This window comes from Montipora foliosa, chromosome 6 (assembly GCF_036669935.1).
Source record: "Montipora foliosa isolate CH-2021 chromosome 6, ASM3666993v2, whole genome shotgun sequence".
Lineage (NCBI taxonomy): Eukaryota > Metazoa > Cnidaria > Anthozoa > Scleractinia > Acroporidae > Montipora > Montipora foliosa.
The window spans coordinates 40,493,698-40,518,178 of record NC_090874.1 but is presented as its reverse complement, the minus strand read 5'-3'; the positions used below and the strand labels follow the sequence as shown (position 1 = coordinate 40,518,178).

The 24,481-nt window shown below is 39.8% G+C and overlaps 2 protein-coding genes and 1 pseudogene across 2 annotated transcripts in view; 2 read left to right on the top strand and 1 right to left on the bottom strand.

Moving 5' to 3' along the window:
• Window positions 1-11,126, top strand: part of LOC138007350 (poly [ADP-ribose] polymerase tankyrase-1-like) — a 31,083-nt gene extending 19,957 nt beyond the window's left edge. The window contains exons 24-35 of the mRNA XM_068854184.1: window positions 82-147; window positions 2,265-2,517; window positions 3,279-3,364; window positions 3,470-3,596; window positions 4,911-5,002; window positions 5,575-5,652; window positions 6,075-6,131; window positions 6,228-6,276; window positions 7,546-7,623; window positions 8,334-8,442; window positions 9,155-9,311; window positions 10,189-11,126. Coding sequence (XP_068710285.1) covers window positions 82-147; window positions 2,265-2,517; window positions 3,279-3,364; window positions 3,470-3,596; window positions 4,911-5,002; window positions 5,575-5,652; window positions 6,075-6,131; window positions 6,228-6,276; window positions 7,546-7,623; window positions 8,334-8,442; window positions 9,155-9,311; window positions 10,189-10,254 — 1,218 coding nt within the window. The 3' untranslated portion in view covers window positions 10,255-11,126. The remainder of the gene's footprint in view (window positions 1-81; window positions 148-2,264; window positions 2,518-3,278; window positions 3,365-3,469; window positions 3,597-4,910; window positions 5,003-5,574; window positions 5,653-6,074; window positions 6,132-6,227; window positions 6,277-7,545; window positions 7,624-8,333; window positions 8,443-9,154; window positions 9,312-10,188) is intronic.
• A 442-nt stretch (window positions 11,127-11,568) lies between these two features.
• Window positions 11,569-12,545, bottom strand: LOC138005562 (uncharacterized; annotated as a pseudogene).
• Window positions 12,546-13,119: 574 nt separating this feature from the next.
• On the top strand, window positions 13,120-20,153 carry LOC138009072 (spermatogenesis-associated protein 24-like). The gene is made up of 5 exons (XM_068856375.1): window positions 13,120-13,227; window positions 13,435-13,497; window positions 14,730-14,860; window positions 16,793-16,863; window positions 17,234-20,153. Exons 1-5 carry the CDS (start codon window positions 13,120-13,122, stop codon window positions 17,452-17,454), a joined length of 594 nt encoding a protein of 197 aa, XP_068712476.1. The 3' UTR covers window positions 17,455-20,153.
• Window positions 20,154-24,481: the final 4,328 nt, after the last annotated feature.

The following is a 24,481-nucleotide window of genomic DNA, read 5'->3' as shown; positions in this document are numbered from 1 at the left end:
TACCTATCCCTGCACGTATTTATATTCGTATGCCTTTGCCAAATATAAGATATGGAACTTACTAGGCCTTGTTTCTTTTAGTTGGCTCATGGCGCAGATCCAACCATGAAGAACCAAGAGGGACAGACAGCTTTGGATCTTGCTACAGTAAGCTAATTTAATACTAAGATTGTAGATTTGGCATAATTCGCACTTCAGTAACATCCAGGCGGTTCATCAAGCAGGGTGAATAATTTACCGTAACACTATATAGTGGTGTGTACATTAAATTATACATACAGTTATACACAAAATTATCTTTACTTATTTGTTGAACGAGTGTTATCGTGAAATGTTTACCAAATTTATCACTGTGACCAGTGAGGGCAAGCGTGAAGCCTGAGCTGAGCCATTAAAGAATTGAATGCGGCTTTCGAGGCGAAAAACGCTCTGTGCTGCTTTTCGCAAAAGACGAGCAAGTAACGACTATTGCTTTTCCTTTTACTTCAGATTGACTGGGAATGTGCCGTTTTAATATTCTTATCACAGAAAACAGTGACACAAGCAAAGGAATTGCAAAATTATTTTCTACATGCACTCAAAGTGCCCCTGTGATAAAAAAATCAATTCTTGGTTTTCTTTGGATTTCAAACTATCTTAACTAAACACCAAGCGATCAAAGTTTTAAGCCTTGATTTCAAAAATACACCTCTTTATTTTAACTGGAATTTTCCTATTCAATGGTCCGCCATTACTAACTTCAAGTTCTTGAGATAGGTGGTTCGAGGAGAAAATGAAGTCAAAGGCTCACTAGTTTGAGAATGCAATGCGTGTACACGCCGCAGAATTAATATGCAGCACGGGAGTTTTGGGCTTTCAGACTTTTAAACTCGCGTTTTGCATATATAATAACCCTCTTAGGTCCAATAGCCCTTTTCACGTTTAGTTTTTCTCATTTGCGTTACAATACAATCTAGCATGTATGTGAGGCAATTTTCGGGCTATTTTGTAGTTTTAACCCGAAATTGCCTCGCATCCATGAGAAAAACTAACCGTGAAAAGGGCTATGGGTCCGTTTTTAACGTGAGTAATGGCGGACCTTGAAATCCAAAACTTACACTCAAAGTAAACGGCCTTTGGATAAAAATCAAAGCTCAAAATTTTTCCAGTCAGGTGTTAATTTAAGCAAACACACTTTCAACATCTGAAGAAAAAAAGGAAGTGAATCTTTTTCTCAAAGGGGCACTTAAAGCGAGACCACTGTTGGGTTGAGAAAATGCGAATTGTTGCATTTTATGACTTCATACGACAAGCACTTATTAGGATTTTTCTGAGACCTCGTGCGCTGTCGGGTGGGTCGGGAGTATGGGTATAATATAATTTTTTTAATGTAGCTTATTACATTATAGACTCTTAAAATTGTACATAACTTTTAAAATTCATATATATATATATATATAGACAAAGATTTTTAATTTTTTCTTTCTTTTTCCCCTGTTGTGTTACAGTGCCCCCGGTTAGCTCCCATCTCAATACCTTGACACTTAATTAAAGTTTATTCATTCATTCCACCCCATTCGCGAATTTCGGGTGGGGTGCTAAAATAGAGTGGTCGTTGGGATCATCGGTTACGCGTCACGTACAAAGCACCGCTGTGATTGGCGGTGCCTTCAGCGCGCGAGAAGAATGAGGCGAGGAAAGTTCTCGCCCTATTGTTCTCGCACACTGTCGGTTTCCGCTCCTATACCCAAAACAGGTAAGCCTGCTCGCAGGCTAGTTAATATTCATCAACTATGATTGGTGATTGATTCCGCTTTTTCGGTTAGTTGTTCCTCAGTGGTCACAGCTGCTGAACCATCCAATCACTGCGGAGTATCCTTCTTTCTAGGGACTTCATCACGTAGTGAAGGCAAGCACCATTTAATCGAAGCGCCACGAGCGATCAATATTTCGACCACATCTTTTGGCAATCGAGCATACCTGAGTGTTTTTCATTCAAGCGTGGAAATAGCGATTGCTTTTACGAAGCTAAAATGAGCATCGTAAATTCTCGCACCACTTTTGCAATTAACGAGTAGCAAAATAATATAAAGTAAATCACGACTTGCTCGCGGGCATTTACCCGCACTTTGAGCAAGTTGCATGAAGTTGATTCGAATTCTAATTGGGTCTTTGCGATGACTGCACCCGCTGGGCAAAGGTAGTGCATTTTTCGGGGGTCACGACACTCAATTGATGTCAAGTGTGTTGGAAGCTTTTTTGATGTGGTGATTTATTTTGGACAGGCAGAAGACGTGAAATGTTTGTTAAGTGATGCTATGATCGCACATACGGCTACTCACCCATCCACCGCCGTCTCGTCACCCTCCAACAGCAGTTCATCTCCTGCGTCACCGAACACAAGCAACACCTCGCCTCTATCTCAAGCTAATGCAAATCTGCTAGCCAACAGCCCGTCTGGAGCAGGTGATGGGGCCGTTAATAAGAGGTCAATAGCCGAGGCCCAGGGTGCAGGCGACACGAGAACCGTGTTCCAAGGTGTGTATCAAGCTTCAAAGAGTCGATGTGGGTGTAAACCCTTTTCACGTATTGTTGAATTACGCTCCTTAGAAGGTACACTTGGAGACGCCCAATCTGGTATCTTGAATCTTAGCCATTTTTACAGACGCTTCAAGGAACTATTATTTTTGAAGCATCGTTTGGGTCAACAACTGTGATCGTTGTTTTTGTCTTCGAAACAAAACCAATCCGTCTCTTGGTATGCACCGTTTAACCGGAAATTCGATGTTTTCAGGGCATCTTTTCACGAGTCTGTGTTAGGAACGTCAAGAAATAGTACGGCGGCAATTTTAGGTTTTTTTGAAGGCTATCAGTATCATGGTTATTTATTATGAACAATTCGAATGCGGTTACATCCTTCTTCGTTTTGGTGACAACAAATTTAAATGCTTCACTCCTTCCTTTCACAGCATCACTGCTTTTTCAAGACCTCACTGCCTGGATATCGTGCCTTATCCAGATAGCCTTCGTGGCCTTCAATGTATCCTGAGGTTTATTTACGTTGTCTCCATTGATCATTCCAACGATAAACAAATTTCGTATTTGTAGCTCAGACATACATACATGAACATACGTCGTCGCCTTTCGAGCCATCATACCAACTCGTGAATGACCAGCTTCTAGTTGGCTTTTCTGCGTAGTGTTGGTTGCAGCTGCAGTGAGCAGCACAGGCGCATGGTTATGGATTCCATGGTGTATATATACATAATCCCAAGCTGATCCACCGTTTTATTTTTCAGGTCATCCTGGATTAGATATCAATGTGGGCGAATTCCTCGACAACATTCAACTGAACAACCTCAAAGAGATATTTGAAAAAGAAGAGGCGAGAAGAGGCTTTGAAATTTTTGATAAAGAAATCGTTAATCCTGCTTTGTGCAAGCAAAATCCATTTTAGTCAGGTTATAATTGTACCGATTTTGATTCCTAGATCTCCTGGGATGTGCTAGTGGACATGGGTCACGAGGAGCTGAAAGAGATTGGGATCCACGCTTATGGCCATAGGCATAAGATTTTAAAGGCAGTGAAGGAAAAACTTTCTGGTTTACCAGAACTAGGTAATTCAAGTTCTCATTCGTGTTACTTAAACCTCTCGGAGACAGGATTAACACGGCCAACACGACTATAGTCTTTCATGACCAGTTCGGTTTGAATCAACCATACCAATCGTAACCGCTGTACAGTGAAGTTTCCCTTTCAAATTTTCTTCCAACCGTTTTCCGTGTGAAAAATCATTGCCGGACTTTTACGTCTTGTTTAAAGCGATTGTTGCCAGCAGCCAAAGCCGTATCCACTTAGTTTCAAAAAACCGTACAACGCAACCCATCGTTTTCATTTCAACCACATTCGTAGCTGGTTGAGGATGTTAATTATCCTGGCCAACCAAAAACGAGAACACCCTACCAAAAACCAAATAACGGTTGAGATCGGTAAAACACGACCACTGAGTCCAACACTATGTTAATCCCACGACTTTGTCTCGAAAGATTCTTGTGAAAGTGCCGCAATGACAAAGACATCATTTTGCCATTTTCTCCACATTTTTATGGTGTTGCAGCCTAGGTCAGCCTAACAAATGAGAATTTCCTTCAGGGCAAGTTTAAGATTTAAGGACCGCCGTTACTTGCGGCCTAAGCTGACCGATGAGGTCTCAGAGAGCTGGATCGAGGACAATTGGCCAGTTTCGTATTCTCTCGCTGGGTCTGGAGCAAGGGTGGAAATGAGGCTAATTAGTAAATAAATCCCTTCGGGCAGCTAATATGTCGGCTGATAATGTCCGCGGTTGAGAGATGAGTCCGAAAAATGAGTATTTGGCCGAAAAGCGAAGCTTCGAGGGCAAATATGAAAGGGTAAAGTTTAGCGTTATCTTTAGCTTAAGTTAAATGCAGCTGTTTATTCTTACTTGAGGGGCAACATTTGGGGGTACTTTATGACGTAAATTGTCTCATTGTATTCCGAGACAAGTTAATGAAAAGATTAAGGGGACACTTCGTGGCGCTTATTGAAATCTTCATGCATCTAATTACGCGCATTTCTAAACATTCTCTACTTGCACGAATCCCATAATGCACCTCTTTCACCCAAAAAAATTTGCATAGGCATTGTTTTCGATTTCTCTCATGTCCCAGGAGGAATTGCAAACAGTGATTTTGCAAAGTTGCGGTGGGGGGGGGGGTGAAGAGGTGTATTTTGGGATTTGTGCAAGTAGAGAAAACTCCAACCGTGGCTAGGTTGCCGTGGTATTTGTACCAGGTTTTCGATCAACGCGGCTAAGGACATAGGCATGGCAACAAGTCCAGAACAAGAGCTGGAAGGGCGAAAGCCATGAATTGATTTTACACGTTTTCTATTCTTTTTTTTTTTCTGTACAGGTGGTGGCCCTTTTACTTTTTCAAACCCACAAGAAACTGTTGTCCATGACTTGTCTACTGATGACAAAGACTATATTTCAGTTGCGGAAGAGGTGAGCAAAGTGTTCACTTTTGTCAAGAAATAGATAATCAGTTAAAAACAAAATCGTAGGGAACATTAGCTTTGAGCAGTTGTTCCTGTTACTCTGATGTTTGCCTCAATCTTGTACCACATTTCCAGCCAAGCAGAAGCTTAAGCAAGACCAATCGCAGTTTTCCCGCGCTTTGCTGGGTGTCGTCGCATCCGCTTTGTTTAGCGATATGATTGACTGATTTGATTAGCTGTGTCAGTTGTGATTGGCCAAAGCAATTTCTTGGCATTTGCTTTTACGGACTTAGTCGAACATCATTCCTGCACAATTCAGCAATGATCAACCCTGCATGAAAGTTATGCCGCTATTTGTTTGGTTGTGCGTCTCAACTGGAATCACCATGTGGTGTTTTTAGAGAAAAGGGCTTTTTTAAGACCCTGTTTTGAAATTTCTCCTCAAATTTCATTTGTTTCACTCAATCGTTCTGACTTATATTATCTCAGCATTCTTAAACCTGTCGCTCCCGAGTTAATTCCCTGTCGAACTGAACATTTGCCATGAAATATTGAAATGTTTTTTATTTTCGTATCTAGATGCAAAGCACTGTTGTTAAACACAAAAAAGATGGTGGATTGTCGGGAGGCTTCTTTGAATCTTACAGTATTGCCAAAGTAAGGATGTTTTTACTTTTACCTAATGAGGCCTCATTTAACTGAGTCCTAAGCTGACGTAGCAAACGCGCCCAAGCGAAGACTTGTGATTCCCGCGAAAATCGAGGCGGGAAGATGAAGGTCCCCACCTCTTCTAAAAGATGCTGAGAGATCAGCTTTTAAATTTCAGAATGAATCAGATCTCAGTTTAACGAATGATCTGTCCCCCTCCCCCCACTCCCCCTGATATGTCCAGAAAACTGTGTCCTCCATTTTTCAACCGTCTTCTAACCCCTCCTTCCCTCAACAAACTCATCTGATATCTTCCCGCATTTAAAGGCTTCACATTGGAAATTGTCCAAGTTGTTCCCACATTTTACAAAGTATCGGTATATTATGGTCGATTGCAGTGCTTATGAAACCTTCTTTGTCTCATCTCTTAGATACAGAGAGTGATAAACAAAAGACTGTGGGACAAATATGTGTACAGAAGAAGAGAGGTACCAAACCGGGTTCTTGTTGTCTGTTTACTGACATCAGCTAGACAAGGTCGAGGCTGAGTCTGGGGACTAATCATTTGAGTGCTTCTTTTGCAGGTAGCGGAGGCCAATCACAATCACAGTAACGAAAGAATGCTGTTCCATGGTACGTAGCAAATCGTACTTTTTATCACCTACCCCGATTTGAAATACAGTATACGAACGCACGTAGTATAAAGCTGGCCTTGAACTGCCCTTGAACTGCCCTTTCAGTAACAAGAGATGAACTTTTCAAGAAATTTTTGGAGAGCACAATTATGTACTAACAAGAACAACTTGTCTGACCTACTTCCTGAAATAACTCCACAAAATTATCCTCTGATGAGATGTGGCGCAGAACGCTAAAAAGGGGTTCTTACCACAATTGCTTGTAATCTCGCAATCTGATTGGCTAATTTTCCGTTGTCGATAAGAGTCTAGATAACGCTGTACGCGTCATGTTCGCGTCAATTTGTCACGCAATGCAATAGCCAATCAAGAACGCCCATTTTGGGAAATAAACCAATCACATTGAGAGAAAGTTATAGACAACGCTTGCTTGTTCTTTCGTGTCATGATTTTGGTGACGCTCTGAAATAAAAACTTTCTTTGGCGTTGAATATTGTGAAAAACAAATCGAAATTGTTGTGTACTTACTGCCTCGGCTGCGCCTCGTGAGCGAATATCGTTGTCGATAATAGTACAAACAACGCTGAACCACATTCGATTTGTTAATTTTACCATTTGCAATCAATTACATTGATCCCTTTGTCTTGACACATATCTTTGTGTCTTTTGTATTTTGTTCATGCAAACGAGGTTAGTTGGTCTTTTTAGCACAAGGACAAAGAAATAATTTATTGACCACCATAATTAATTAAGAATACAGGCTATAAGCTGTAACGGTGCGCACTGTTTCTTTATTCTAATTTGTCAACGACTGAAGCAAAGGAGCCATTGTTTCGACTGCTTATCAGCTTCTGGTTGGCACATGAATAACTACAGATCACGTACGGGCGGACATCGCTTAAAATTGAGTTTGCACTCGTCTTAACCCTCCTACATGGTAATTTATCATTATCTAGGCTTTGAAAGTCTGTGAATGCATTTCGGCCTTTTTGTTGAGCCAGGTGGAATTACTATTTCGAAGTTATTAAAGGCTTAAATGCAATGTTTTTTTTTTTGTAACGAGCTTCTTTTTAGCTGTATTCCAAATTGTAAGGAGTTAAATATTTCAACTGTCTTCTTTAACCAAATTTTTTTTCTGAGAATTTCATCCTTAAATATAACCTATGAATTTTGGGCCAGAAAAAGGTACGAATCCAGGAAGATGAGGTTATTAAGGTGATGCACTGTATTCGCTTCCATGTTTTGAGCAAATGTTTTCTGCACACAGGTTCTGCATTCATCCACGCTATTCTTCAAAAAGGGTTCGATGAACGCCATGCTTATATTGGTGGCATGTTTGGAGCTGGTAAGTTTGCGTGGTTTTTTTTTGTATGAATTAAATGTAGTGCGGGTTATAGAATTAAATGAAGTGCGGGTTATAGATGAAAGAGAAAAGTGATCCTCGTTGCACTTATCTGGACAATTTAAGCAATTGTCTCTTAAAGATACCTGACAATTTCAGCTGGCTGCAACAGGATTCGAACCCATGACTTCTGCGACGCCGGTGCAGTGCTCTACCAACTGAGCTACGAAGCCTCGAAGTTGTTCCTCGCCTCTAAGTTGGGTTCCACGCACTTATCAATGATAGAGCGATTTTCAATTGAGTGTCGTAAAACCAAAACCAAAGTAATTACCTTAGCCAATCAAAAACGACTGAGACAATCCAGTAAACCAATCAAAACTCGAAGTAATTACACAGCCGACACAAAGCGCGGGAAAATGTGCTCGCGCGAGCCACGATTGGTTTTGGTTTCACTTCTGATTGGTTGAAAAAGTAGCGCGAGAACGTTGAACCAATCACTGAGTGAAGTAATCATAAACCAAAGCAATTGGCTAATTACTTTCGACACTCAATTGAAAACCGCTCTAAGTGCGAGGATCGTTTCATATGTGTGACGCAAGTGGTGAAATAAGCAAGTTTTAAAATCGCGCGCATGGTTCCTAGATACGATTGTGTCTTGTCCATGTGTGTATGCTTGGTAAGAACAAACTAACATTGTTATATAATATGTGCAGGTATTTATTTTGCTGAAAATTCGTCCAAAAGTAACCAATATGTTTATGGCATTGGCGGCGGATCAGGCTGTGCTCTACATAAAGACAAATCGTGTTACTTATGCGAAAGGTAATGGATGAAGTATTTCGTTTTTTTCCTGAGCACGTTATTTTCGTTATTTTTTGGAGATTTTATTGTTTCATCTTTCATTTCTTCCAAATGCAAGCGCTGTAAAAGATGAAGTGTTTTTCGTAAATGTACAAATAATCGTCATTTTCCCCCACCCCTCAGCTTTTAATTTACCTTAGCCCGGTTGTTCAATTCATCCAGGATTAGCGTGAACTTTTGTCTCATGTTTTCAACTTTTTGAGGAAAGTTTCTTTTGCTTATTTTTTGTTTTTCAAGATTGACTTATTCTAATGTAAAGTTTTGCCGAATATCAGTGTTGAACAGCATTTGAGGGTACAGAAATAAACTCCTTAGTTAATTTTTAATCTGGGATTAGCGTTAATCGGTTTTTGAACAACCGGGTCCAGGTCTGTGCCCGTCGAATTGAGACTTTGTATCAACATATCGTTTTTGGAAAGCAGATCTTTTAATGGACGTATATCGGCACCCGAAAACTGACAAATTCTGACATATTACTGGTACGATCGTCCTCAACACCTTGCGCACGTGCAAACGATTCTTTCTTGTTAATATTAAATAAAGTTGGTTGTTGTTGAAAAACGGTTTGTCCAGCGTAATGGCAGGCCATAAGAGCATCACTTATGCTACTTGTTCCTGTTCGTTGGGAGATTGGACAATTTGTTCGCTAAAAAAATGTTTGTTCGTTTTCAAGGCAACTGCTGTTATGCCGCGTTGCCCTGGGAAAGCCTTTTTATCAGTTCTCAGCAGTCAAGATGGCACATTCTCCTCCCGGGCATCATTCCGTCATTGGACGTCCCAGCTCTGAAGGACTCTCATTTGCTGAATATGTTGTGTACAGAGGAGAGCAGGTAAGGAGACACTCCTGATCTTTGTGCAATTATTAAAACGTTATTTTATAAACACTCGTCACATTGGCTCGGCGATTCCCATTTTCCATGCATTTAAGGGCTGATTCGAGACCGAAGAAGTTGAAATTACAATTTGATCAGCTTCAAGTTCTTTCAAATTTAGAAATCATGCGGAAATGTATATTAGAGTGCGTTGGGTTAGGATTAGGGTGTATGTTCGATTTAGAGAACAATGGACCCTTGGCTCAAACACAATAGACCTCTTATTAAAGCATCGTTTAAATGAAAAAAAAAAGTATTTTGAAGGGAAAAATATAAATAAGCTCTTGTAAATTTGTCAGATTATAAATAGGCCATTTCCGAGTTCATGTCTGACTCCTCTTTAAAGTGAGTCTGCGCGGTGCGACGTTTTCCTCATGAAAATTATTTTTTATTCATATGCAAAGTAGAACAAATCACCATCACAAAAATTTAGCACTTAGACTCGCTTTGAAGAGGAGGCAGACATGAACTCGGAAATGGCCCAGTTTGGACTCGCCCTACGAGTTCGTGCAATTTTCTTAGTCTTTACAAAAATGTGCTCGTGCTTATATATTCCAAATTGCATTCGAGATAATTTGATTACTTATTAACAAAAAATCGGAGATAACACGCGCGTATTACGCAACCATACTAAAATTGCGCCATTCAGGGCCAACATTTGTTTGGCTGTTATTTGATGAATCAGAATTCTTAGTTTGTTACTTCATTTTAGCGCAGATTTACTTCTTCTCTGCTCTGTTATACGTGAAAACTGCCTATCTCTGAGCCAATCAGAGTAGTGAAATTTGTCCATGGTTGTTATGGGTGTAACCTGGCCTTTCTTTTCTCTTTGCAGGCGTACCCAGAGTACCTTATTACATATAAGATTGTCAAACCATGTGACGCTGAAGGATCGCCCTGAACTGTAATGGCGTCTTGTATTTAGGGGAGTCAAATGTAGAGAGACCTCGACTCAGATGTTTCAGTGCATACTATCAGCTCGACCTTAACTTCAAACAACTTACTTAATTTGATTTTAAGTAGGACTGAGTGGCGCACTTTGTGAAGAGACTTCACAAGTTAATCAATTAATTTTGCCTAAAAGTAAATGCATGAAGTCTCAACAAACTCAAAGCAAAGGAGGTTAAATTGTCCGAAATTATAAAGGTGGAAAAGGGAGACGAACCTGTTTGGAGTGAAGGTTTAGAAATAATTTTCTCATTTAGTATTACATGTATACCCTTGGTCAGCTACAATTTTAATTTAGATAGTCTCTCTGCGTCTCAGAATTTAAATTTATAGTAGGTCGGTAATTAGAACAAAAGTTCGTTTGGGTACTTATTTTTGGTGCAAACCTGGCGTTCATCGCCAAATGCAATGTAGCAAATTATTGACTCTTGTATAAAAAAAATTGTCTGTTTTTAAAGGTTTCTCCTCAGTGTCATTCGTCTGGTTTTCTTGTAGTTTTCGGAAACTAGCCATTCAAAACTTACAGTCCGAGACTTCAGAGAGAACGCGACTACTGCAATTGTTTGTTAATCTTTATCTGTAAATAGATTTATTCATGGATAAAAATAGAAATATTGTGAGTAGATGTTGGCACCAAGTCTTTCTCCTTTTCTTTCATTGTCTTTATAATTTCAAAAGTATTGTAAATAGATTTTTGCGTACCAGCGTATTCGTTTCGATAGAGTATAGACGTAATATACCACCTCCTTGTTATGTACATGAAAAAAAAAATGGTTTGCCTTAATTTATTAAATAAATTTTCTCTCCAAGTGTGCCTTAACCAGACCGGAAAGATATATGCGTAAGTTTGTTGTTGACAAAAATGGTTTTGTGATGCTTGCACTTTCTGCCTTGGTGTAGTGATGTGAAATTTCGCTGTTTTGGTTGCAAATTATGAATTTGCCGGCTTTGCTCCAAAACAAAAATACACGGCTTAGACCGTTTCCACGGAAATGGTCCGTACTGCAAAGTCCCGACCGAGAAAGAACCAATCAGAGCGCTGGGATTTGCCCAAGACTGGCTTTGCCATATAATAATTCCTTATCACTGACACTTTAATTTTGTCCAGGGAAAATGCTCAGAAAAATACCGAAATACAGGAAACACCCGCATATAAGAACAAGTGCATCGAGAACAACAGGCTGAAATTTGGCCAATAAAGCACCATATAAATAAGAAAAATTTCAGCCTGATACATTAAGATGTGCTTAATATAAAGGGAAAGGGTATTAGAATAACGAAACAATTCATTACAGTAACTGGTATCAAAGTACTATGGTGTTCGGGACCATTACAAACTCTAAAATCTATTACAAAAAAGCACTGTGTGTTAATTATAAAGTATGAATATAAGTGGGATAAAACTACAGCCCGGACTGTTTCCACATGGCATATATAAAAGTATTACCTGTTCTGTTCGTACAAAGCTTCGGCATATTAATTAAAATGGCGCTGTCGTCTTAGGTTATAGCGTGAGTTGTCATAGTCTGGTGAAAGGAGCGCCTTCAATTTATGGTTTGGATCGCTGACAATGTTATCAAGAAGCTTGCTACATAGTACGTAATGATGCTCCAAAACGGGTGTTACCCCCACCTCCATTGCCGAGTTGCACTTTCTTGCTCTTTTCTCGAGCCGTACCAGCTCGTTCTTTAAATACTGGGGGAGACCGTTGAAAAAGACAGGTGCTGCATAATCTATAACATCTCTCACGCACGATACATAGAACAGTGCTAGATCTTGTTTCGGAACTCCCACTCTTTTTAACTGATTTGTGAAATAGAGTCTCTTGCTAGCCTTTTTGGTTATTTCAGTTTCAGTCATGGTCGTTCCATGTTCCATCGTTCGCGAAAGTATTAAAGGCCTAGTAGCGTACTAGTAACAAACTCTACCTCCTTCCCTTCTATGATGACGGGATCAAAGACTCTTTGCTCTTTGACAAAGGAGATCCTGAGTTCTTTGCACTTATTTCTTATTTTTATAAGTATTTCTGACACCAAGTTTAAGAAGATTTTAAGAACACTTTCAGGCTGATTTCTCACTAAGCACCCCTTAATTAAATAAGAACGCGATCAGCCTGAAGTCAGTGTTGTTATTAATATGGAGGTCTTTACAAAGAAATCGGTCCGCAAGGCGTGTACGTGCATTCTTCTGTTTGTCAAGAATACTGCCTGCTGCAGGTCCATAGCATTGCAAATGTCTAGTCATATTTACAAAGTGGTTTGTTTTGAAAGGATCAAGTTGTCATGATCATAACAGAAAAATTATACTGTCATGCATGAAAGGTTCTAAAACAAACTCACACTTGGTCTTTTCCCTGGTAGATTTATTTATAGAACGCCTCAGCACGCCTGACTGTTGTAAAAGCCAATCAAAACAAAGCTATCCCAGCGCCAAGGAAAATGTGATACTGTTCGCGGGAAATAACCTGTTCTTAAACATAAATTTATCCGGGAAAGGGTTTACTCAAGGAATTATTGGAGATTGCACGAAGCTCTCCTTGATGAGCTCATGCGGGCGATTAAAAGGAGCCACGAAATTTTTATTTGATGCTTCGAACGCGAATTGCACCAATAAATTGAATGAGAGGAGTTTTAGCCTAGCGATCCCTGAAAACGATCTCGCAATACAACCGAATTAAATTTATTACTGAACCCTTGAACCAACCCCGCTTTTGGAAGCGTTGTTGGAAGCAAGGAATAATAGGTGCGAATGGACAAACCTGGGCACGAGTATTTGCCGAGAAAAACTGGGTCGAGTAAAAAAGGCGGTCATTTCCAAAATGGAGTCTACATCAGATGACGCAGAACCCTCTTTCACCATTGTAAACAAACAACTTCAAGATGTTGTACGCTTTCAGCACACGGTCATAGCTAAGATGAAAGCTAAGGTAAGTGACCAGTGGAGGTAACATCTCTTTATTCGATTCCTGAAAAAAGTTACAATGGCGCAATTTCACGAAACTTTGAATTCTTGTTTCATGAAGCGTTTTGAATTTGTGATCCCTTTTTATAGGGCTTCACAGAAATTATACAGCTCTTTTGCTGTCATCAGGGAATTAGGGAGAGGTGGTATTAAACTATTTGTAAATTTACAGATGTCAAGAACGGATGACCGTGTATCGCGAGATGAGTACGACAAATTGGCCAGGGAGCTTGAAGTATATTTATCTTTTTGTTTCATTACTCCTCACCTCCATTCTCCTTTAACGTAATAAGTTACTTACTGTGACCGCGCACCGGTGGCTCAGTTGGTTGAGCATCGGGCTGCCATGCTGGAGGTTGTGAGTTCGACTCCGGCCGGAACACACATCCGCAAATGGTTAAAACTTTCAAGTGTTCTCGTCTCACAGCCCTTCAATGTTCACAACCCAGTGGGGACGTAAGAGAACCCACACACTATTCGTAAAGAGTGGGGCATGGAGCTCCCGGTGTTGTGGTCAGGCCTCATATCATTCATTACCATTACATTAACATTACCATTACGTTCCAATCAGACAGTGACTTGAAAAAGTTGTGCTTCTGTCAGACTTGTGGTGATGCTATATTTAAGTTAAAACTCTCATTGGTCAGTGGGTCAATAGCTGTGTATGGAAACACTGCTGTGATATCACACGAATTTTGATTGGTTATGTATTGTCAGACACATGTTTTGACTGGCTGGTAGGAAATATGAGCGTGTATCAAGGAAATCTGTTTCAATCGACTGTGTCTCAGGTTTGCATAACTGTTGAGAATTCTCCCAACTCTCTGGACTCTCTATTGCTTTTATAAAATATTACTCAAAGATAATTTCGACAAATGAAGGAAAATGCTGGTTTTTTACTTCTTGATTGAAACAGATTTTCTTGATGCACGCTCATATTTCCTACCAGCCAATCAAAACACGTGTCTGACAATACATAACCAATCAAAATTCGTGTGATGTCACAGCAGTGTTTTTATACACAGCTATTGACCAATGAGAGTGTACGTACTATCCTAATTATTTTAAAAATAAATTTAGGTAATGTACTGTATCTCGTAGCTCTTTGGGTACTTCAGACACCAACCCCTTGATTTAGTTGAACTCAATTTTCTTTAGAAGAATCCTTACCCTCTAAGATGGAAAATGGAAGCAATATTTAGTGCTTACAAATTAATGCACTAAAAGTGCCTAAAAGTGTGTTAATGTGATTGGCACTTTAATAGCTCTCGTAACATATGGTGTGATTGTCTTGATACCCAAGGCAAAAACAAAAGACTAAACAAGTGAAGCCATTTCTTAGACTTAAGTTATAGTACATGTACCAAACAATAGCTGCTACATTACTGCTTAATAAGCAGTAATATTTAGTATAGTGCTTACAGTTGCACAATACTTATAAAAAAGCACTTTTTAATCCTGTTGTAGGAGGAGAAACTGAATCATGTACGAACAAAGGCCAAACTAGCCAGTGAGAGTGAAAAGTTACAGTTTGCTCTTGGAGAAATTGATATTTTAAACAAGCAAATTCAGAGAGAAAAGACAACTTTTGAAAATGTGTAAGTACATTATTTTGAGTGCTTCAGTAGTCTCTTCTAGGTAATGTGTATGGCCTGTCTGCACCCACCGCTTTCTTTATGAAATTAATACCTTTTCCATTGAACCCGCATCAAATTAGTTGATAAAGTATAAAAAGTGAAAATATAAAATGAACCATTATAGGGAGACTTAAAAGGTGAATGAAGGGGTAGTTTCTAAAGAAACTGTGGTGCTGCGTCGGTGGGGAAGTAGTATACAAAAATTTGGTTTATCAACGGAGTTGATAATGTAAATTGACCACCGTACAGAGATTCTAAAGGCTGACGTTTCGAGCGTTAGCCCTTCGTCAGAGCGAAGGGCTTCCTCTGACGAAGGGTAACGCTCGAAACGTCAGCTTTTAGAATCTCTGTACGGTGGTCAATTTACATTATCAACTCTGTTGATAAACCAAATTTTTGTAGACTTAAAAGGTGATTTTTCAAGCTTTAGCTCTTTGTTATAAGTACCGATAGGTGTCAAAGAAAAGCTGATTTATTAAAGTGTTGCTGTACCCTGATAGACCATGCAGTGAGACTTCAGTCTGGTTGGTGAACGAGACATTTTCTCAGGGGGTGTCAGTGCTTGAACTTAAAAAAAAATCCAGATTGTCCCTGTTTCAAAAGCTTGGCAACCAAACCCATGAATTAGGTTGCCCTGATAAATCCTTGGTTGCCCACTCGGAAACCCCCAACTATCAACTGCAGTCTGTGTTGAGATGCAATCTCATAGCTTATCATGGAGCTTGAGTATCCCGTAGTTCTTAGTGTGTGCCTGTGGTTTTTGTGTAAGTCTGGGTTTGGGTTCACCATTGCCCACATGTTTGTGATTTTCCTATATCCGACAATGGGACGACCGGACGACGGCTAATTTTGAGCACTGCTGGTGTTTATTTTTCATCCCCTGGATGTTTAATGCAAGGTGCATCTGTGGTGTTACTCTATGTACCCCCCATAGTGGTACAATTCATAGGGAAGAGACCTTCCAAGATGTTGAGCAGCGTTGCTTTCAATTGTCACACCCTTAGTTGTGCCCTGTTCACCCCAACTACTGTGAATAAACATCAATGAAAGAAATGTGTCTTTGATTAATAACACATGTGGGTTACAGACGAAAGGTTGAATTAAGTGATCCTTGCAGTTATCTGGATAATTTTAAGCAAATGTCTTTTATAGACACCTGAAAAATTCAACAGGATTCAAACCGCATGTCCTCTGCGATGCTGGTGCAATGCTCTATCAACTGAGATACTATGAAGCCACACAGTTGGGAGCAGATCAATTTTTTGGGCTCATCTGTTCCCATGAAAGGAATGTGATCAATCTTTTCACTGAAACACATTCATGAGCCCAATAAAAAACTGTGTGGCTTCAAAGCTCCGTTGGTCTAGAGCATTGCATTGGCATCACAGAGGTCATGGGGTGGAATCCCATCAAAGCCGCCTGAAATTTTCAGGTGTCTATGAAAGATAATTGACTTAATGCTTAAATTGTTCAGATAAGTGCAAGAATTACTTCAATCTTTCATGAATAAACATCATGGTTATATTCAATGTTAAAAATTTTGTGGTTGCTACGAAATTAATTTTTCTCCAAACTTCTCAATAAAACGTTGCTGCCCCCTTTTTGTGATAGTTATGTTATTGATAAGCCAATTATTTTTGTATTCAGAATAAGCGTGAAATGTACGATGCAGTTGTCTCTTTATGTAAGGATGTATTAAATAAATTACGCGTTGCTAGATTTAAGTTTTGCAGTGAAGCTGCTTGCTGCTGTTTACAAACAGTGTAGAAAGTCCTGTGGGACAAGTTATTTAGTTTGTGTCCTCTGTCAACCCTATGCTTGAGCAACTTACATTATTGCCGCTGAATTTTCATTACAAAGCTCACAAAAATAATTTCTTTGGTGGCATGATAGGTATGGTCAAGTTAAAAGCAAAGCACTGGAAGAAAATCAAGAAAAGAAGCAGTTCCAGACAAAGTGCCAAGGTCTGTACAGTGTAGTTCAAAGTTACAGTAATTTGAAGTAAGGCGAAGGTCAAATGTGTGTTTCTAAAATGATGGTTAACATTTTTATTATTTTAAGTCAACCAAGGTTTTTTTATGTGTCACTGTCAACACACTCTAGTTTTTATGTTATCTACCACATGATATAAAGTATACAATATGTACTAGAAATAAGGAGGCATTTATCACAAAAAAAAATTATAAGACAATCAAGGTGTTAAATTTTAAGAGAGGAAGATACAAAAAGGAAAGAGATTAGCTGCCCTTCAAGCATTTATTGGGTAAGCAATTTGAAAATATACATTGTAAGACAGTTACAAGCTTTTATTAAAATCTGTATTATGACTTGTAGCAATGGAGGAGCTGTGTTCAAAACAAGATGACATATTAACAACAAAAGATGCCAAAATTAAGGAGCTGAGGACACGCCTTGTGCGCCAGAAACAGGTGCATCAGCAACAGCTTTCAGATTTGGATATTCATCGACAGCAGGAACAGTACATCAACTACAGCACACAGAAAATCCAAGAGAACCCGAAAAGAACTCGCCTGAAACGAGTGTCCTTCAGATAATATTTGCTAAATTACATAACATTCATTATTTCTTGGCAAAGTGAGTACTGGCAAAAGATCCCTAGACAAAATTGAGGACAGTGTTCCACAAGAGCAAGTGCCTTTTCTTTCATTTTGCATTTCTGTTAGTGTTTTACGCACAGTGCCACCTACTGTTTGTAATACAACAGGTACTGTATAAAGCTATGGAGAAAAGTATATCTTTGTTATGGCTGTTGGAATATGAAGTAAAAGTTGAGGGTAGCCGTGCATTTTTTGAAATAATTAGGTTTGTTTTGCTTAAAAGTGGACACTTCATTTGAAAAACAAAGAAACACAACCATGCGAATTTTCTAAGGCATTGCTTTGAAATCACGCCACCAAAAATCAAAATCTTTATGTGAAAAAATGATTGTGTGATGCTCAGTTTGTGTGTGTAATAACAATAGGTGGCACTGTAGTATAGACAGAACAACAAAATAATAGTGTTGACAATTTGCAGTTAAGTGGGTCAGCAATGTCTTTGGACAGCAGAGATAACTCAGAAACAAGGCAAGGTTGCCTGGTCGTTGTCCAGTGGCACTCACTAAGAGGCAAGAATTTGACATGTTTTATGTGACGAGTCATCTACACGAGCAATTTTTTGTATGTAATACTAATAATAAGAACACCTAAGTCTCAAGGTTATTTAGCCAAGCACGAGTGCTCCGCTAACTGGGGAGACTACAAATCAACTGAAATCAGAACAAATCAAATCAGATGTTGTTTTTTGAGGAAAGAGGAAAAGAGGAGTACCAAGAGAAAACCTCTCGGAGCAGAGTAGAGAATATGGCGTAGAATCCAGGAATTGATCCCATGCCACATTGGTGAAAGGAGTGCTACCTCCCCTCCCTGATTCCTCCCTGCCCCCTCCCTGCTCCCTGTGACGATTTGGAAGGAAGCTGTTAGCAACTCTTGCTATAAGCCAGTTTAACACACCACGATTTAAAGGGACAATTAAAATATTTTATGTTGTTGTTGGCCTCTCACGACCAATCTTTCTGGCCAACATGTACGTGTACGATGGATGAATGACAATCACAGGCTTTAAATAATTAACAATTATTCGCCGAAGGCGTAGTGAATATTCACCGATAATCACTGAGCCTGAGGCGAATAATTGTTTTAGTATAAATACACAGGTGATTATTTCAAAAAAAGAGAAAAAAAAAACATTTCAACGCGAAATCATCTTCACTTGCAGTGGCAAAACGACTACTGGTAGCCATTTTGTCCGTCGAGGTGATTATCGGCTGATAATCCGAGATAGCGAGCCAATGAGAGCGCGCGATTTTGTATAATCACCTGTGTATTTATACCAATAATATTACTATTATTAGGCTCTGACAGTTTCTTTTACACTGTAAGTAAAATATAATTAGAATGAAGGAAAGCCAAATTTTTCCCAACAGTTTAAAATTTTAATGGTGTAAATAACAGTACATGGCATGTACAACAAATCAACATCATATTAAATATATCCGAGAGAATGTCTATCTAGAGACATAACCTACACCGGAAACTGCGCAAAAAAAACCTCTGGCACTCAGGGTAATGGCAAAGCCAGTCTTAGGCAGATCCGAACGCTCTGATTGGTTCTTTCTCGGTCGGGATTTTCCAGTAGCCGTGTAATTTTGTTTTGAATTCGAAATTTCAAACCAAAAAATGTGAATATTGTCATTCTTCACAGCGAAAATACCAGAACAATCTAAAAATATTGAAATTTTTGTTAAGTTTTCAAAGATAATTGAAGAAGGCGAACATTTTATTATCCAGAAGATCAGGAAACTTTTGATGCAGAAACTGAAACAGTCACCAACGAAAGCCAGGCCACAGTTGTTCAAAAGGTGGATAACGCTACCCACCCGATAAATCACTATCTATGGGATAGTACAATTTTGTTTCGCTATGACTTAGAGCGGTTTTTCAATTGAGTGTCGAAAGTAATAAGCGAATTGCATTGGTTTTGCATTAGACACTCAGTGATTGGTTCAAAGATCTCGCATAAATTTTTCAACCAATCAGAAGTGAAACCAAAACCAATTGTGGCTTGCTCGTGCACATTTTCCCGCGCTTTTTGCGACTACATGTAATTTCTTCGAGTTTTGATTGGTTTCCTGGATTGTCTCTGTCCTTTTTGATTGGCCAAAGTAATTACTTTGGTTTTGGTTTTAGACTACTACACTCAATTGAAACTCGCTCTGTCCACTGCATGACCCACTGGATAGTGATTTATCCGGCGGATAGCGCTATCCATCGTGTGAACAACTGGAGCCAGGAGGCCATAGACGATTTTATCAGCCAACAGAAAAGTGCAAACACAAACAAGAAGACGGCTACTGATATAAACACTCTTCTCTGCTACGTGGACGCTAATGGCATGAAAAATGAGAAAATTGAAAGCTCACCTGCATCCGAGCGTGACCACCTTTTGTCAAAGAAACAGTGCCATAATAAAAAACTTATTACTTGCTAACCTTACTTGCTCGAGCCGTACTGGGAAATATTGCAGTAGTGTCCGAATATTGGCCTGAGGTCGTGGCAGTAAAATTGTACTTGAACCATGAAAACTCGATGCTTTGACTTTCGTCAGTTTTCGACTTCTCCCGCCAAGCTAAATTAACACTGTTTACAACTCATGTCCTGCTACTGGCAATTTAGTGAATTATCCAAATTAAAGATTAAAGAACAATAAACAACTCTCAAGGGGTACCTGTCTTTGTTTAGGGCCTTACCGGACATCCTGTTTTTGGAGTGCTGAATCACTCCAAGAAACTTCCGTTCCGGCTTAAGGGCGGTGCCTACTAATTCAAAGGTATTGTTTCGCGGTTCACTGAATATACGGGAAAAGCAGATCTAAACAAATGTTATTGAAATCCAAAAAGAAAATTGGAGGTAGCCACGCATTTTTCGAAGACAGTTGGTCAACAATATTTGCAAAAAGCTTTAAAATGCAAACCAATGTATGGCGTTCTTTTCCAAATTGACACTTAATTATCCCTGAAAAATGCATGGTAACCCTCAATTTTCTTTTTGGGTACCAAGAGCACTTGCTAAATTCTGCTTTCTCCACATAGTTTTGAACCGCGCAAGAATATCCCTGTATTAATAAGGGACGGACCATTAAAAAAGTGATGGGGGGTGTGGGGGATTTTCAGCTGGTACGAATTTTTTTTTTCGCGCACTGCTTGTGCAGGAATTTTTTTTCCAGGTGAAACCCCCTGCACGAATTTTTTTTTAGACAAATATTGCTTTTTTTAACAGTGAAATCTTGATAGGGCAAAAACCATTGCTAAATGGATACTACAGGAACCGCCTAAAAGAGGCGTCCATTCAAATAGTTACTCAAGAGAGCAAAATTATGACAAAGGCAACAGAAACCAGACCTCGTACAAGGGAGTCGTGTAGGCCTGTCAACCCTTTTTAACACTTTCAAAGTTTGCCCTTTGATTGACAATTACGTATTGATATTCCCAAGTTCGAAGCGAACTTATGAAATTTACAACGAACTTCGCAAATCGCCTGTCAAAAGTTTTGTGAAATGCACTGTAAATAAAAGTCACAATTGGACCTTCCTTCTGCATGAATTTTTTTTCTTTACCTTCTTCTTTGCGTGAATTTTTTTTCTTGGCATTTTCCCTTGTATGAATTTTTTTTTGGTTTTTTTCCCCATCCCCCCCCCCCCCCCCATCACTTTTTTAATGGTCCGTCCCTAAGCACCGACTATAGGAACTCCGAGTATCTCGAGATGCGCAGAACGTATGCGCAATATCAATACGCGGGATGCTGGAAATCGGGAACTTCTCTTACCAAGGATCGGGTAAATATGCGGGATGGCATGCCGGGTGGTAAATGGTAAGCGCCTTCTCATCCTGTTGCTCTATAAATTTGGAAAATCGCTTAGCTTTATGCAACGATCACTCCATCTGGATTATTTGGCTAAAATGGTAAGCTCCCGCGGATACGCACTCGTTTTCCTGTTTCTCTATATTTCTCCTTTCTGACGCGCCAAACAAAAAGAGCGAAGGAGATTGATGCATGTACTTCTCGTTCATAAAAAAAAAGCACGATGATCGAGTGAAAAAAAATTATGTATCTTAAAGCGCGATCAATCTCCTTATTGATATGTATTTTTCGTACTTAAAGCGCGATGATCGAGTCATTTTACAGTTCGGTTAACTACATTTTTCTGGGAATAGCACTCGATTCCTGATTAAGCCTAAGCGTTCGTTTCAGTGATTTTAGCTTCCAATTTACGGTTCCGTTAATTACACTTTTTACGAGATCGTGTGAAGAATATACGCCAAAATATAACTGAATTAAGGCCTGTTCCAAACGTCGTGCTACTGCCGTGCCGTACTCAGATGAATTTGGCTTGTCAGTAACACGACGATGGCACGGCAGCGGTTTCAAAGGTCGAACCTAATACAGTCGCGCCAAATTCAAAAGACAAAACAAACCATCCATCCAGCGTAATAGTATGCAAATAATGCAAAATACATTAAATTAATTTATGAATTGAGTTCGGCGCAACAATAGCACGCCGTTTGAAACCAAGTCGTGCTACTGCCGTGCGGCACGGCAAGTCCTGCCGTGTTAAGTAGTCGTGCCGAACCTAAGTCAGCCGTGCCGCGCTTAATGGTTTCAAACGTCGTGCTACTGCCGTGCTTAAATGGAAATGACAATTTCATTTGAGGTCGGCACGGCAGTAGCACGACGTTTGGAACAGGCCTAATTACAAATTACTGTACATTATACCTCGTTCTTTAAACGTGGCGTCAACAACATTGCCTCGCTCTAGCAGCTTTCATATTACGGTTCGGTTAACTACACTTTTCTCGAAATAGGCGTAAGAATTCTCGTAAAAGTTTAGCTTTCATTTTGCGGTTCTGTTAACTACACTTTTTTCGAGATCGTGTGAAGAAAAGACAGTGACTAACATTACATGAACTTTGCAGCTGATATACTCGCTCTCAATACAAACTTGTTCGAATGTTCTTTAAATCATCATGATGCACATATTCGGGGTTTCCCGATGTCACGGGTTGCCTTTCTTACTAAGAATAGCTCCTTACTTAAGAGGAAATCCAACTTAAATGAAACTAAACAATTTTATAGATTCAATGTGACAGACTCGCATCTCTTTGCTTTCCGCCACTAACAAGAACTATACATGTACATATAGTGGGTCTTTTTTCCCTTCGTATCCGCGTATCCACTCTGAAATATACTTACCAGCTCTAAAGAAAGAGCTCGAGAGGGACTTGTCCCCTGCGTATCCACGTATCTACCAACAAATATACTTACCAGCTCTAAAGAAAGAGAGGAGAGGGACATTGGGGTCTGCGGAAATGCAGTATCCGTTAATTTTTAGCGCGGTATTTCGGAAATTGTAGTCCGAAAAGTTCGGATTTGCGGTATGATCAAACCCTTCGGAAAGCGGTTCTCGTATGTTTTGGTTCAAGGTATTCGGTGCAGAGATTACGTCACGGAATTATCAGACTTCCGGTTGCTCCAGGGGGAAAGAAATTGAAAACTCTACAACCTACCTTGGTGCAGGATCACGCTTTACAAGCGCGATTCGTTTGACAGTCGTTTGCTGTACATGATTTAACTGTTTTTGAACGCGGTATTTCGGTATTTGGCAATTTTTGGCGCGGAAATGCGGTATTGGGCCCGTATTGGGCAACCCCCAATATCCCCCTCAGAGAGGGATTTGCCCACTGCGTATCGGGGTATCCACTCAGAAATATACTTATCAGCTCTAAAGAAAGACATGAACTTGCCCACTGCGTATCCACTCAGAAATGTACTGCATATACAATAATACCAACTATATTTATGAAATAAATGAGACTTCGTAGCCGCGTATTACGCTTTTTCAGGACTTGTCTTCGATGTGGCAGGGTATTCTCCAAATCTAGCACTTCACATTACATTCTATTCAGTTAACTCTATTCTCCAGATAGTCCACGGAACTTTAACTGGGATTTCATTCTCTCTGGTAAATATTCCTACATCTGCATGTTTCAGCACTCGGCAAAGTCCCTTTTTGGCTTATGGCTGTTTCTGCTTAGGTGGCCTCACACACCGTAAGCCTTTTGATTTATACATCACTGCCAAGCCCGGCACTTCTGCTGGAGAGAACAGGACAGCCACAACACCGGGGACTCTTATCGAATAGTGTGTTGGTCCTTTAACGTACGCGTCCCACAGGAACTTACGAACATGGAGGATATTTTGTGAGACGGGGCCTGCGGTTTATAGTCCTTACCCGAGAAGACTTGAAAGTCCAACCATTTGCAGATGAAATTAGGAAGGCAGCACTTTCTCCTCAGTTATTTTTAGAGCCTGAGTGTTGATCCGCGGGCCGGGTTTCGAACCCGCGACCTCCCGCATGACAGCCCGATGCTCAACCAACTGAATCACCGGTGCGCGATGAAATGTAACGAAGTTCACATATAGCACTGTTAAAAGTAAACCTGATAAGTGGTAGGTGGTTTAGCAGCCAATTATCACCATCCATTTGACATCGACACAAAGAAGAAGGGATTGGGCTCACACCGTGCCATTGCCGGAATAAAGGCATTTGACATTGTAAGTATGGAAGAAACGGCTGTGGTTCGAGAATCGTGTATGCTTATTCTTGAGACCTTTTAACCTGTTCGCAGATTATTTTGCGTGTCTGGAGCCGGTTGCTTGAAGCCTATTTAGCGCTAACCGTTAAGAGGTGCGCTAACAATGCTTCGAGCAACCCTGACCTGGCTGTTAATCTTACTATTAAACTAGAGATCGGCATTAATTTTCACTTCCTTTAGATTCTTGCACACTTTACACAACTAGCTACAACTAAGCCTTAGGAAAATACGAAATGTTACAGTTTAAAGGAAGTATTCTGTTGTTAATTCACCTGTTAAAGTTATTTTTGCGGCTAACGTTTTATCAGCCAACAAAGTTTAGAATTGAACACTAAAAAAAGCAAATTTCCCCGTACTTGAGAGTTTGACTT

Excerpts from the sequence above, each read along its gene's own strand:
- LOC138009072 (XM_068856375.1), top strand. The coding sequence starts at position 13,120 with ATGGAGTCTACATCAGATGACGCAGAACCCTCTTTCACCATTGTAAAC. Across the intron at positions 13,228-13,434 it reads TAGCTAAGATGAAAGCTAAG|ATGTCAAGAACGGATGACCG; the intron begins GTAAGTGACCAG and ends GTAAATTTACAG. Across the intron at positions 14,861-16,792 it reads AAGACAACTTTTGAAAATGT|GTATGGTCAAGTTAAAAGCA; the intron begins GTAAGTACATTA and ends GTGGCATGATAG.